At 34.8% G+C, this 15,379-nt stretch overlaps 1 protein-coding gene across 1 annotated transcript; it reads left to right on the forward strand.

Annotated features, from left to right (window-relative positions):
- Positions 1-7,984: 7,984 nt before the first annotated feature.
- atic (5-aminoimidazole-4-carboxamide ribonucleotide formyltransferase/IMP cyclohydrolase) lies at positions 7,985-15,379 on the forward strand. The gene is made up of 15 exons (XM_026204681.1): positions 7,985-8,130; positions 8,774-8,900; positions 9,015-9,158; positions 9,645-9,733; positions 10,223-10,374; positions 11,760-11,916; positions 12,011-12,136; positions 12,215-12,322; positions 12,442-12,527; positions 12,632-12,721; positions 13,256-13,381; positions 13,650-13,742; positions 13,848-14,030; positions 14,478-14,633; positions 14,796-15,379. Exons 1-15 carry the CDS (start codon positions 8,115-8,117, stop codon positions 14,913-14,915), a joined length of 1,773 nt encoding a protein of 590 aa, XP_026060466.1. The 5' UTR covers positions 7,985-8,114; the 3' UTR covers positions 14,916-15,379.

Here is a 15,379-nt window from a genome sequence, read left to right on the forward strand (position 1 = left end):
AAATCTTAAAGATTTTTTTATCGACATCTTTGGTTCCATAATGACCCTCGAACATACACTATGGAACCTATTGCACTGAAGGTTTATATAACGGATCCTATAGTTCCTTAGAATATTACAATATTCTCTATACCAAGAAAAAAGGGTTCAAGAACTGTTTACTAAAATATTATTTGAGGAACCAAAAATGGCTTCCATGGCATGAAATACTTCAGATATGGACTATAACTGTTTGTTTAATTTCTATTTTAATCTTATCTGGATTTTGTCATACATAAATATGGACTTCTAAGAGGGTGCAATGAAAATCTGATTTACAATGTCTGTGTAGAAGTCTGTCTGAGTAGCTTTATACCCAAAATATTGACCTGATAGATTGAGGTTATAGAGTTAAGTAGTTTAACGGTTTTGCCAATAGGAACCCTGTTGAAACTGCAACATGTGCCAGTTTTGCACTTCACTGCTGACTGTTGAGCTTTGATGACTATTGGACTGCAAGATGAAAAAAATCAATTACTCAGTCAAGCTGACAAATTTTATTCAATTCCTCATAAATTGTCTGGACAACAAATGGCTTTTTGGTGGCAGTATTTCGATTGAGTGTCTGTGTCACCTTAGCTGTGATCAAATGGAGTCCAACATCTCACTTGAGCTCTTATTGGATGACATTCATCAACGGTTGCTAGGTAAAGGCCACAGTGTTGGTGAGTGGCTGCATTAAAATATAAGAGTATGGAAAGCAATGAACCTAATATTGACTTCTGCCTGAATCTTATCATTCATGAGCACATGTTGCCACACTTCACTACTGTAAGTTAAGACAGCTATGCATTCCTAATTTTTGTGTGACTTGGTGTATTTTTAAATAATGTTTTTACTACTATTTTACTACTGATGTAACAGATACAGGAGGTAGTCACATTATTTGATAGATATGACAGATGTGTAATGCAACAAAAGTTAAACAATAACATTTCTGAAGTGCATCATTTATTTTTACTTTTAAGTTTAAGTTTAAACTTTAAATTGATTTTTTTTTTACTTTAAAATTGAATTATAACTAATATATAACATCATTGTGATTATAAAATCATTGTTTGACGATGATTCAAAAATATCAATTTCGAGATCTCATTAAGTTTAGACATATGGCAAAAATGTATTAATTAATAAAGAAAGAAAGAAATTATTTTGAAGTCCTTGATTAATAAATGAGAGACAAAATCTCAACAATTACAATAATAACAACAATTTAAACAAATAGATATAAGATCTTCTAGATTTCAATATGTTTGGCTTTGTTCAGCTGTTACTTTTATTTAAATAAAAAAAAGTAAATACATATTTATTTAATACATTTCAGGATGTTTTCTCTCACAGTGACCCATGAAGTATTTTGATGTCCTTCCCAAATCCTCCTGGAAACTCTACTGAAGATGAAGGCAGTCAGCGATGTCATTGATAGATGTGGTTGGGGATATAATACTCAGTTCATTTCATCAGTAGGGTTAATTAACTGGTGCTCCATTGGACCTGAGGTTAATCTGTGTGCCGATCTGACACATTGCCGTTCATCACTCTCATCACTGAATCTCCCTCTCCTCAGCTCTCACACACTCGTCCAGAGGAAGACGGGTCAATTAGTTCATGTCTTGTTGCACAGATGGCCTCGTGGCCCTGGAGCCGGCAGCTAACTGACTGAAATGAGCAGCCACGCCCACTTATAAAACACATTCAACATGTTAAATCAAGACACTGCACACTGCCAAGGACTACTATTTGCACACACTAATATAAATGCTTCCCAAATGCCATTTTACATGTTGATTTAACATGAAATCTAGCCATCTAGCCATCAGTCTTAAGGATGTGAAAATGTACTTATATATATATATATTTTTTTTTTGTTGTTGTTTAATTTGTAATAATCCCAGCAAATGTGACTTCTCAGGTTTGAGAATGAAGTAACCTTGTTTATTGAGTTTGACATGAATGGTACCTCAAATCCAGCAGCTTGTTGATGAAAGGTGTGCTATTAGTTTTCTAAGCATTTTTACTTCGAGTTATTGCTTACTGGATGATATGAAATTGGTTAATCTGCATTATTCGTTTAGATGATAAAATATAACATTGCACTTTCCTTATACTTTAGGGTTCTTTAGGATTTAAAGAACACATGTGCCTACAGATGGGGACATTTTCTCAAAAAGGTTTTATGATTTTATTATTATTATTATTATTATTATTATTTACATTGCATTATATGATATGCACACATGATATTGCTTAAAATGTATATTAATGCTGTATTTCCAGTTATCAACAAGGCATTGAATTGAGTGCATAGGCACAAACCCGACTGTAATACTAGTATTCGGGAAAACAAATAAATTCTTGATTTTAACCAAAAAAAATGTATTAACAATTTTTGGATGTAACTTACAGAATGAGTCACTGAAAACTTTCCAGCACCGATACAATGGATGGTGTATCAGAAAATTACTCTGTTTTACCCATACACTCCCTTCATTAATAAACAAACACTTAACATAAACACATAAATGACATGGAAATTTCTGTAATGCTTAATATATCTCACCGGACAGGCAAACCTTCGAGGAGATGAATGTATGTGCATATATGTGCGTGTATATGTGTGAACCTGTGTATTTTTGTGTCTTGAAAGATTACACCCCTCATTTATCAGAGCACTTCAGCTTGTGGCAGAAGGTTGTAATCCAGAGTGAAACCATCCACTTGGTATAATTACAGCCATTAAAGGTGATGCCATCCTGAGTTCCATCACCTCATTCAACATTTCCCCTCATCGCTGTAAAATTGTTATACCAAAACTGACAATAAAGGTTATTCAAGCAATCGTAACAGTAATGTTTGCATGTCCAAATAGCAAATTGGATTTTCTTTTTTACAGCACAATAAAACAATTGCATGAAATGCATCATTCATACATTAATTTATAAACTTGATATAGCTATAAAGAGGTGAAAAAAATAACAAACACTTTCTTATAGGTTCATTTTGACCATTAATATCCATATCAACTAATATCACTCGTATCAACCGTTCTTTGTGTCAACATTCCAGCAAGCTGTTTAATGCAAATGGTTACTGCTTTCTCACTGTAATCATGATAAGTGATACTAAAATGTAACTGGATGAATGTGTGTGTTTGTGTATGCAATGAGATGAGAGGATGAACAGCGTCCGGGGACAGATAACCGAGTGTCACTCCATCTTTGCATTTGTCTCCTCACACTCCATCAATATGAAGCGGCTGTCAGCTGCCTATTTCAGGAAAATTAAACGGGCTTACGGTAAAGATGCTCTGTGAGGGAGGGGTGTGCATGAATTTATTACTGTGTGTTTTTATAACCTCTGCTTAATACAAATGCAAAAGTGCTACACATACCTTGTGTGTTTGACAGGCTGCGTAATTGAGCAAATGGAAGGCTAGTTGTCACACTTTTACTGCAGTGAAAAAAAACCTTTTTGTCATTGGATTTCAATTTTTGATACAGAAAACAAAAAGATTGAGTGAACACACACTGATAGTAAATCAATAAGCGAAATATTGAATATTACTTTAAATAAGTAATAATAATAATAATAATTGTACCTTCATTAAAAACAGTATAACCTATATTGAAATAGAAAATTATTATTATTATTTGTTTTTGTCAATGTTTTTGTAAATTATATACTATTTGTAAATTAAATATTCTTAAAGTTAAAATGCAAAAACTTTGATTGAAAATTGTATTGTTCAATGTTATTTAGTATCCTTGAGATACTTTTATAGTTGGAATTTTTACTTTTTTTATATATAAAATTTTTACAAATTCTGATATGTTAATGTCATTATTATTTATTTATTTAATATTCTATATAATACATTTTTTATTTTAACAAATTTTAGTTCTAGTTATTTTAGTAGATCTAGGTAAATTAACTAAGTTATTTTAAATAATCATATATATATAACAGTCCTTCCCTGTGTGACAACTAGCCCCAGAATCCCAGAAAGGGCATGTTTGCAAGACATTAAAATACAAAGAAATAGATGCAAACACACACACACACACACACGCATTTCTCGCATGAGATTGATCGCCTGCAAAGCAGTCTCCTGCAGATGGCATCTCTCCTTTTGACATGATAATGGCTCTAAATTGATGAAGACACCTCACTCATTCTCTACCAGCTCACTGACAGGCCTTACCCAAACACTTCAACCTGCTGCAACCACCCATCAATCACCCGCAGCCCCTCCCACCTTATGTCCACGCGCTTGTCCATTTTAATCAGCTAATTCTCTCCTTCACGTCACCTCGTTCACCGATATAACACTGTGTTTTGTCCATCTTCCCTCACACTTAATCTGCTTTAATGAAGTCCTGATCTGCCAATTAGATATAATCACAGCAGCGCAGAAGATAAATGATAACACTGATCAAGCTGGTGAAAAAAAATTAAAATAAATAACCTGTAAAAGATATACAGATATGGTTAGCAAGGACAATTCAAGGACGATGTTCCAAGATTTGTACTGTAGGAGTATACTTTATTATCAATGAATCAATGAATCACCAAATGAAATGTTGGAAACCAACTGAGTGTGAGATTTCAAACAAACCTTAACACCTAAAATTGTGCCGTTTGTTGAGAAGAAACGTGCCATTTTCATTTGATGGATGATAAAACAGGTGAAAAAAATCCCATAGGTTTACACTGAAAAACCATTAGACATCAGAACAGATTTGGAGAAATGTAGCATTACATCAGTTTACAGTGAATAGGTGCCATCAGAATGAGAGTCCAAACAGCTGATAAAAACATCACAATAATCCACAAGTAATCCACACCACTCCAGTCCATCATTTAATATCTTGTGAAGTGAAAAGCTGCAGGTTTATAAGAAACAATTTAATCAAGGTGTTGAGTCCTGAATGCATTATATTGCTTTCTCCAGCAAAAAAAAAATATCTCTTCTGAATCAAGAGAGAAATATGCACAGATCAAGCGATGTTTACCAGCAAATTAGTTGGAATTTGATGTGGGAGGCCAACAGAAGATGGTGTTTTGGCCACTGTAACTTGCACATAGCTTTTCACTTCACAAGATGTTGATTGATGGATGGGAATTATCAGCTGTTTTTGGGCTCTCATTCTGATGGCACCTATTCACTGCAAAGCATCCGTTGGTGAGCAAGTGATGCTACATACATTCATCCAAATCTACTCGGATGAAGAAACACACTTTTAATTTCTTGGGTGAACTATTACTTGAAATAGCATGTTATACCACAAATAATATCATGTTTTAACCTCCTCAAATGTTAGCACAAGCAATCCGGAATATTTGACCGTTATGTTGCATATGTAAGTGGGTTTCAAAACATATGTTATTTTCCCTGGTCTAGGCCACTTTCTCGCCTACCTCAGCATTTTGCGCTCCTCGACTAAAGAGAGTCGTGATGCATTTAAGAGCATCAATAACATCCAACCTGTGCTGACCCTGAGGCAAATAAAAAGTTATTGATTCCCCCAACCTCATGGCACCCTTAGCAAAAGATACTTTTTGTTGCCCCTGATGAAACACTTCCATCTAATCACTGGCAAAATCTAACGAGGTGGACTGTGGAAGGCTAAATAAAGAAATAAATAATGCCTCTGGAGATAGAGTGCACACCTTGGGAGATGAAATTAGCCTGAAGCTGTTGCAAATCAATGAAATCGATGCAATCAACTTAACTGACATAGGTGGCGCAAATCGTCCAGTTGGGGTTCACTCGCTCGCAATTCTGTCTTAATTGCCCTCCAGGGCCAAGTTTGCGCATGCCATTTGTTCACTTTAATTAAATTACAAAGACAGGTTTCCAAAAGTCGTAAGTGCGCTTGGATTGGCACAAGCCCAGTAATTAAAACGACACCCTTTTTGATTACTGGAATGTGCCCTAATGAACTCATTATGTATTTTAACCCAAACACACCAGTTACTGAGCTGGCAGAAGACATGCGGCTTACTGTAAAAACTCGAGGCTTTTGTAGAAGCAAATAATTGAAGTGCTCCTGATGGGTGGGTTTTTGATTTTATTTTCCACCTTGAAAATAAAGTGGTACTTGGAGATGTGGCCTAGTTGTTTGCACACATGCTGTGGTGCTTGTGTGGACAACTTGATTTTGAATCTGGGCCAGTGTTATTTTTGTATCACTGTGATTAATAACATAAATAAATAAAAAATAGGAATTATCTTTTCTATTTTAATTTCCATTTTAGGTGACATTTTATAAATGTAGCGGTTTATTGTCATTTTTTACTTTTTGTGTTTTAAAAATGCCTTTTTTATTTCAGTAAGTATTATATTTTTTATGCAATGAAAATTTCATATTATTGTTTTAGCTTTAGTAATCTATAATAATCCTGAATTTGACTGGTTTTCTTCGCCAACTCATTTTGATGGCCAAATGCTTTAAAAAATTTTTTACTACATATAGTGTCATGGTATTAATCATGTTCTTGCTAAATCCTGATTTGATTTCAACTACAGCACATATAAAACCAGTCTATATAAATTAGGCTATTAAATATATATACAAGGAGCAGTGTATTGAAGAGAAAACACTACATTGGATTGACATAAATGGTCAGTATATATTTTTTTATTATTATTTGAATATAGAATTTATAAATTAACCACCAATTCAGCTAAATGTAAAATAGTGAATTGCCATGAGATTAGTCTGAGATTAGATTAGATTAGATTAGTCTGTTTTTATGACATGCATAGGGATCAACCAGATATGATAAAAAATTGAAAAAAAGAAAAACATAGTTTAGTTGTTTGCCTTTAAAGTTTGCATCATCTACATTGTTATCTTGCCATAAAAATAGGTGAAATTCTTCTGTAAAAAAAAAACAAAAACAAAAAAAAAAACATTTCATTACCTGCTTGAAACTTTAAGTATTTAATCTGTTATACTCCAAAATGAGCTAGCTTACTTTACAGTTCAACTATTCTTTTATTAAGTTACTGCATTGTTACATTTGGCTAAAATAGCTTTTGTCTTCATAAGAAACATTTTTTTTTAAATGTTTTTCATTGTATTATTATTATTATTTACAAAATCTTGATATAAAAGGCTTTTTTACATTTTGTTATCAGATATGTTGCATTCAGATAATTGGTTCCGTTAAAAGGTACTGTAAAAGAGCTTGATGCTCTGAGATTTTCAGTTCCATGTTTTTAGATAATCATCATGTCAATCTCTCTGAACTGTTCATTCTCTACTGGATCAAAAGTGGATACTGAGGACAAAACAAGGAGCCTGAATGCATACAAATGATGTGACGTGTTGTACGAACGCAAGCTGTGGTCGAGGCGCCATCTATTGGTGTGTTCAGGAAAATGTCAACTTTGTTATATCACTCAATTATAAGTCTTTTCTTCATTCAATTTCAGATAAACTATAATATAATTGAAATACCTTGCATCCTACATTTTACGTCTCCTTCGTCTAAGCGTTTATGTTTTTGTGTTTTCATTGCTTAACTTTATATTTATAAGTTTGCATTTACATGTACATGTAATCATTTAGCAGACGCTTTTATCCAAAGCGACTTACAAATGAGAGCAGAAGCAGTCAGGCCAACAAGAGAACAACAACAGTATACTAGTGTCATGACAAGTCTCAGTTAGTCTAGTAACATACAGAACGCATAGCCAGGTTTTTATTTATTTATTTATTTATTTATTTTAATGAAATACAAGAAAAGGAAAAGTGCTAGTATTAGCTGGTTACGTGCTGGCGAAAAAGATGAGTCTTTAGATGTTTCTTGATTAAATATTACTAATGCATTATGGTTTGTATTATATATGCATTATTTGTTATATATATTTTTTCTGTCAATAATAAAATTGAATGAACACTTCCTTGTGCTACAATAAGTTGGGAGTGTCGTTTGATGTAAAAACTACTTTTCCCGTCATGCATCCACGCGGATAAAACTACTCCATCCACGTGTTTTGATTAACATCGCGCGGTGCACGAGACGCTACAGCACAAATCTTAGATTTTCTCTATTTTACTTGCAGCATGGCATCCGAACTAGGTAATCTTTTATCTTTTTTACCTTCTGCACCTTGGTGCCTACAAATCAAATACTTTGTGTTGTGTTTGTTTTTGTTGGAGCTGTATTGTCGTAGTAGCTTGAGCTGTCGCATAACTTACTTTACTGACATTAAAATGAAACTTTATAGGCCATTTCAAATTTAGAAAAGTTTGTATTTGGTTCTCATTCTGAAATAATACCAAAGATACGATGGTAATACCATGTTTTTGACACTACCGGGATAAAAGTACTACATATGCTAATGTATTTGAACTGGTCTGGATACAGTCCCGTATCAGCACAGTATAGCTGTTTTCTAAACCCTGGTATCAAGGTAATACCATGGTTTTCTTTAAAATACTACCTATAATGCGGTGATGGACGAGTGATGATTTTTATTTTAATTTTTTGCATTAATTGTAGTAACACTGATTATATGGAAGTACCTTCAGATTTACTATCTGAAATGGTACTGTGACAGTATTTAATGAAGTACCATGGTATTAACTAACTTTGTGCAAACACATGCATCACATGCAGTTGAAGTAAAATAAACCATCCTGCTGCAGTTGCTAAATACCAGATGCATTTGTTTCTTGTAATATGTGCATTGAATTGATGACTAATTTATGATCTGTTTCAGCATTGCTGAGTGTTTCTGATAAAACCGGACTGGTTGAGTTTGCCAGGCGTCTGGTATCAGTGGGTCTGTCCTTAGTGGCATCAGGAGGCACCTCTAAAACTCTCAGAGATGCTGGACTCACTGTCAGGTCACTCTTTTTTTTTTTTTTTTTTTTTCTGCATGTCATTTAAATGTATTTATAGCTGCTGTGATTTTTGTAATGTTTAGTGTGTGTGTATGTATATGTAATTTGTTCATACAGGGATGTATCTGAACTCACTGGATTCCCTGAAATGCTTGGAGGAAGAGTCAAGACCCTTCATCCTGCTGTCCACGGTGGGATTTTGGCCAGACAAACTCCCTCTGATAAGGCTGATATGGAAAAACTAGGCTTTAGTCTTGTCAGGTAATACTGTTCAGTAAGCAAACCATTCCAATGCGATCTATGTTACGGTGGTAATACCATGGTACTTGTTTTGCAAGTTCTGCATTATTGATTTAAAATTCAGGTCATGTTATTTCATGAATGATCCTCATGTGACCCCAGTCTGGATATAATCAGTTTTAGTGGTGCTAACATGCTTTCCATTGGCTTTTTTGTTAGAAGTCGAGACTCTGCATGGGTAATCTAATCACTGATAATTCAAATAGTGCTGCTGTGGTGTAGCCAAAAGTCTTCATCACATTTTCTGGCTCCCAGCTATTTAGAGAGAAGTTTGATTGGCTGACAGGGTCATATGATCACTGTGAATAATGTATAGTAGTAATGATGCAAACTAGTCTAGCAACTTGTAGTCTACATATTTTTGTTAACTGTAAATGATTTTTAAATGATTAAATCCAGAGCAAAGAAAGTAGTGCTTAATATTTATGTGCCCTTCTGTTTTTCAAGAGTGGCTGTGTGCAACCTTTACCCATTTGTGAAGACCGTTGCATCCCCCAGTGTGACTGTGGAAGACGCTGTTGAGCAGATTGACATCGGTCAGTACACTGTTAATAGTACACTGTTAATAGTACACTGTTAATGGTTCACAGGGTTTTGATTTAAAGGGCTTATAAATGACTCCTTGTTTAATATCTGCTTTGGTTTTTGTACGTTTAAGAAATGTGATGATGCATTTCTATTGAAGAAAACTATTGAATACGCTTTAGAGGAAAGATAAGCAATATTATAAGAATAAGAGTTAACTAAACTAGGAAATTATGCCTTCAAATAAAAAATAAAATATATTTTGGAAAGAGGGGAATTTTTTGTTTTTTTGTTCGTAACCAGTCAGCACTTTTCCTCCCAAAATTAATCTTTATTGTTATTTTAAAAAAAATACTCTTGCATCCAATACATGCATATTTATACTGCTTATTTACAATTTTCTATTGATAAATAATTTTTATATAATTTTTATTTTATTTTATAGCCTTTTAAGAGATTCACCCGGTTAACAAAAAAATGAATCCCACAATCACATTTAGGTGGAGTTACTCTTCTTCGAGCAGCAGCTAAGAATCACGCCAGAGTCACTGTAGTCTGTGATCCGTCTGACTATGATGTTGTTGCCAAGGAAATGGAATCCTCCGACAACCATGACACCACAGTGGAAACCCGCAAGACTCTTGCACTCAAGGTAACCTCACAATCCCTTCTGAAAGGAGTTTAGATTGAGCTTTGACAGGCCACTGACCGTTGTGTATCCCAAACTCATGTGAACATCACCTGACGTGATCTGAACCTCCAGAGGAGGATTTTCACCACTAATACATTTAATGTTCAGATCAACACAACGGATTCATTTAAATGTAAAACTGAACCATATCATAGGCCTATACATCAGTGTTGTTGTTCTTTCTCAAGATGCACACCTGTAAAAGGCATTTTTATGAAAACTGCTTAAATACCATAATTTAACTAAGGCCTAGTCTTGGCTTAAGCTGAGCACCGTCTGTGAAACCGGCCTTTAATATATAAAATACTACATAATTCATAATGGTTAATGATGGCCCTTTTTAGATGCAAGACATGAATAGCTAGTGTTCTGGATTTTATGGAAAATCATGTTGAGACATGCACAAAGACTTGCTGCTAGCATTGAGCAATAGGCTTACGCCTGTTCCATTCATTTTTGCATGCCTTTTATCTGAAACAAACAGTAGACTTGGCCTATTAGTCATACTTAACCAAATTGAACAGAAATAGTTTTTTGTCCCACAGTTTAAACGGGGGAATTTTTGCCCTGCTTATGTTGTGACCCATCTACTTATCAGCACTGCTAAACATGATAACCCTTTAAAATAAACAATACAGCTGTGTGATCATGAGACGTTTGACTGATTTTAATCAGATTGGGTTTTAGATGATTGCTAAAGATGAGGAAAATTACAGTCAAAGTTCAAGCATCTGAGGTTATCAGTTTGAACATTGTGGTAAATAAAAGTATTTGTTCTTATGACCTTTTTATATATATATATATATATATATATATTTTCCTGTAATGGCAAAGCTGAATCTTCAAAAAATTAAAAAAATCAGTGTCTCATGATCCTTCAAAAATCATTCTAATAATAATACGATTTGCTGCTCAAGAATCATTTATGATTGTCAAAGTTGTAAAAAGCTGGGCTGCTTCATATTTTTGTACAAACTGATACATTTTTCAGTTTTTTTTTGATTAATAGAAAGTGCAAAACAACAGGATTTGTTTAAAATGTAACACACCTGTAAGTCTTGTACCATTTGATCAATTTAATGATTTCTTAAAGTATAAATATGAAGTTTGAACAGTAGCATGTACTTAAAACAGTATAAAATTTAGCATTTTAATGTCAGCATTTTCATGTAACAGTCTCATCAAATTATCATCTAACATATTAGCACCCCTTTTTTAGATGCCTGCATTAATCCTTGATAAACCCATCAGCTGATTTGTTTTGATCAACAATTAACAAGGATCCCAATTTCAGTTGTTCAGATAACTTGGAATGTATGTGTGAATTTATATTTGTGATGTCTCAGGCATTCACACACACCGCTCAGTACGACGAGGCCATTTCTGATTACTTCAGACGTGAATACAGTCGAGGAATTTCCCAGCTGCCCCTGCGGTACGGCATGAACCCCCATCAGGCACCTGCTCAGCTTTACACTCAACGCCCTGCACTTCCACTCACCGGTATATAGGATCACATATACTGCTTCCAGATCAATTTTCAACCACAAAACAGAATTAATATTAATGTTCCGCTACATTTCTGACTTGGTCTCAGTGCTGAATGGATCTCCAGGCTTCATTAACCTGTGCGATGCTCTGAACGCCTGGCAGCTGGTGAGAGAGTTGAAGAAAGCTCTTGGGTTGCCAGCTGCCACTTCATTTAAACATGTCAGCCCTGCAGGTATGCATTCAAGTTAAGCTCATGTCTTGTAGAGTTTCATGAAAGGGCTTAGAATTTTTAAGCTTTTTTACCTTTCAGGAGCTGCAGTTGGCGTGGCTTTGAGCGAAGATGAAGCCAAGGTGTGTATGGTGAATGACATGCTCCAGGATCTCACCCCTCTCGCCACTGCATACGCCAGAGCCAGAGGTGAAAATTCTGTCCATGCATCTTAACTTTAGTAATAAGAATAGAAGAATAAATCATCAAGTGTGCAGTTTGGCATGTTTAACCCTAAAGTGTGGAAAAATCTGAAAAACATCTTGTAGGTTCTGACAGGATGTCCTCCTTTGGAGACTTCATTGCTTTGTCTGACATCTGCGACGTCCCTACTGCCAAGATCATCTCCAGAGAGGTTTGAGAACTTTCTGAATCGCATCTAAGAGTTCTTATTAGCCTCTTGTTTAACAAATGGATTTATTTGTACGTTTTATACAAAACTTCACCCAATTTCTTTAGGTTTCAGATGGGATCGTTGCTCCTGGTTATGAGGAGGAAGCACTGCGCATTCTCTCCAAAAAGAAGAATGGAAACTATTGCGTCCTTCAGGTAAACCATAAATGTTCACGATTTGCCATAGCATTTTCTTTTTGGTTAATGCACATTTGTGAATGTGCATACAGTAGGTTTGGGTTCAGTAAGTTTCTCGTGCTCACCAGGACTTCATTTATTTGACCATGAAAACCGTACTATTATGAATATTGTTACATTTTAAAATGGCTGTTTTCTATTTTAAGATATTTTTAAAAACTTAATTCTTTTGTTATGGAAAACCTGAATTTTCAGCATCATTACTCCAGTGTCACATGATCCTTTAGAAATCTCTCTAATATGTTGGTTTGCTGCTCAAGAAACGCTTCTTATTCTTATAAATGATAATAATAATAATTATTATTATAAAAAATTTTTTTATACTATTATTTTGTTAGTTTAAAAGTCTTTACTGTCCTGTTATTAATAATTTTTCAGAAAAAAAAATTGCTGGCCCCAAGCTGATAAATGGTACTTCAAGGAATGCTCAAAGCCCATTTGTTTCAACTCTAAGGCTGCATAATGAAATGTATTTTTTATTTTTTTTTATAGATGGATCCCGAGTATGAACCTAATGAAGAAGAGGTGAGAGTGCTGTTTGGTTTGCACCTCAAACAGAAGAGGAACGGGGCTGTCATTGATAAAGAGCTCTTCAGCAACATTGTGTCAAAGGGCAAGGTGAGAAACACTTTTATTTTTGTCCAAAGTTCTGATTTCAGTTAGGCAAATTGATCAAAATGTTTTCAACATGCATTTGATTTTGTGTTAAACTTGTGAAATATACTATTTGAAGCCATATTATATAGTAAAAAAATTCAACGTATAGTAAAAATCACATTTTGATTTGCGATTTGATTGGACTGTGGAAAGAGGGCTGTGATTATTAATGGTAATATGTAAATGAATAACAAATTAAGTGATTATTATTTTTTTTACCCCACGAAAGCTCTCTGAGAGTGCGCTGCGAGACCTCATTGTAGCCAGTATCGCAGTGAAGTACACTCAGTCCAACTCTGTGTGTTACGCAAAGGATGGTCAGGTAACCAAAAACTTTAAAAACAAAGTTTTAATTTAAGTGCCAAAACATGTAAATAGTTGTAAATGAGTTGTACAAAATAATGTATTACGTGTGTGTGTTTGTTAGGTGATTGGCATCGGTGCTGGGCAGCAGTCTCGTATCCACTGCACTCGGCTGGCAGGAGACAAGGCTGATAACTGGTGGCTCAGGCATCATCCACGAGTGCTCAATATGAAGTTTCGCAGTGGAGTGAAGCGTGCAGAGATGGCTAATGCCATTGATCAGTATGTCAGTGGAACAATTGGAGAGGTAGTGTATTCAAACATTGGTTTTCTACTGGTCATAGAGGCATGTATTGGCCAGCCTAGTTAACTTATGTTCCTGTGGCTCAGTGTAGAGCATTGTGTTTGCAGTGTAAAATGATGTGGGTTAAATTTCCAGGGAACAAACACACTGGCAAAAAAATTAATAAATATTTGTATAGCCTTAATTAACTAAGTCTCTTTGGATAAAAGTTTCTCCTAAAATGCATAAATGTAAATGCAACTAGCTGAATATTTGGCTTGGAGAATATTTTTGAGATCTACATCAGACAAAAACCATACATGACCAGTTCCAAAATCTACAGTACTTTTAGGGAATAATGCACATTTTCTGTTTTCAAATAATTTGTGAACCAAATGTGTCATTGATTTAGTTTGTCATTTTGTTTTTCAAATGATATTGAGTTAATTTTTTTTTATTTTTGTACATTAGGGTCCAGATATGGAAGTTTGGAAGGGTCTGTTTGATGAGGTTCCCGAAACTCTGTCAGAGGTTGAGAAGAAGAACTGGATCAGTTCTCTGCAGGCTGTGGCCCTCAGTTCAGATGCTTTCTTCCCCTTCCGGGACAATGTGGACCGTGCCAAACGGGTAAACACCCTCTGCTAGTCTTCCCAAGCTGAAGTCATTGTTTTGTGCACCTCATCAAATTTGCTTGTTGCTGTATTATACATTCCTTATTGTTTCTTAAGATGGCATATTAATTGTAGATACATGACTTTAAGTGGTTTTATATTTGTGTATGATTTTTAGAGCGGTGTGGAGTATATTGCCGCCCCCTCTGGCTCTACTGCGGATGAAGTGGTCATGAATGCCTGCAATGAGCTGGGTATAACCCTGGTGCACACCAAAATCCGTCTTTTCCATCACTGAAAAGCACTACAAAACATCCAGTTGAATACAAATATCCAACTAGTTTCACTGTTACGAAAGTATGTTTTCTTTTTAGACGCACATTTACTGTGATTACAAGTTGTTATGCATATTTCATAACTTAGTCTAATAGATAGCCTGTCCACTTTGACACTAACTCAGTAGTTTTGCAAAGTTTCTCTTTGTCCTCACATCCTAAAGCCAAGAGCAAAGTGAAATTATTGCTAAGTAGTTAGGAATATCATTCATACATGGCTTCTTTAATACTGATGTGCTCAGGATGACATGATCCATTACTGTTCTTTTTATATTTTTTTCTTTGCATCATTTCTGCCATGCCGACCTTGTTGGGAGCAATGAAACATTTGCAATGTGAAACTGTCCACAACACTTCCTGAGACATTCCAATGTGCTGCCTTTAGTGTCCAAGAGCATTACAAAATAAAAACACAAATCAGATATAA

This window comes from Carassius auratus, chromosome 26, assembly GCF_003368295.1.
Source record: "Carassius auratus strain Wakin chromosome 26, ASM336829v1, whole genome shotgun sequence".
Classification (NCBI taxonomy): Eukaryota; Metazoa; Chordata; class Actinopteri; order Cypriniformes; family Cyprinidae; genus Carassius; species Carassius auratus.

Excerpts from the sequence above, each read along its gene's own strand:
- atic (XM_026204681.1), top strand. Across the intron at positions 8,901-9,014 it reads GATGCTGGACTCACTGTCAG|GGATGTATCTGAACTCACTG; the intron begins GTCACTCTTTTT and ends TTGTTCATACAG. Across the intron at positions 9,734-10,222 it reads TGTTGAGCAGATTGACATCG|GTGGAGTTACTCTTCTTCGA; the intron begins GTCAGTACACTG and ends AATCACATTTAG.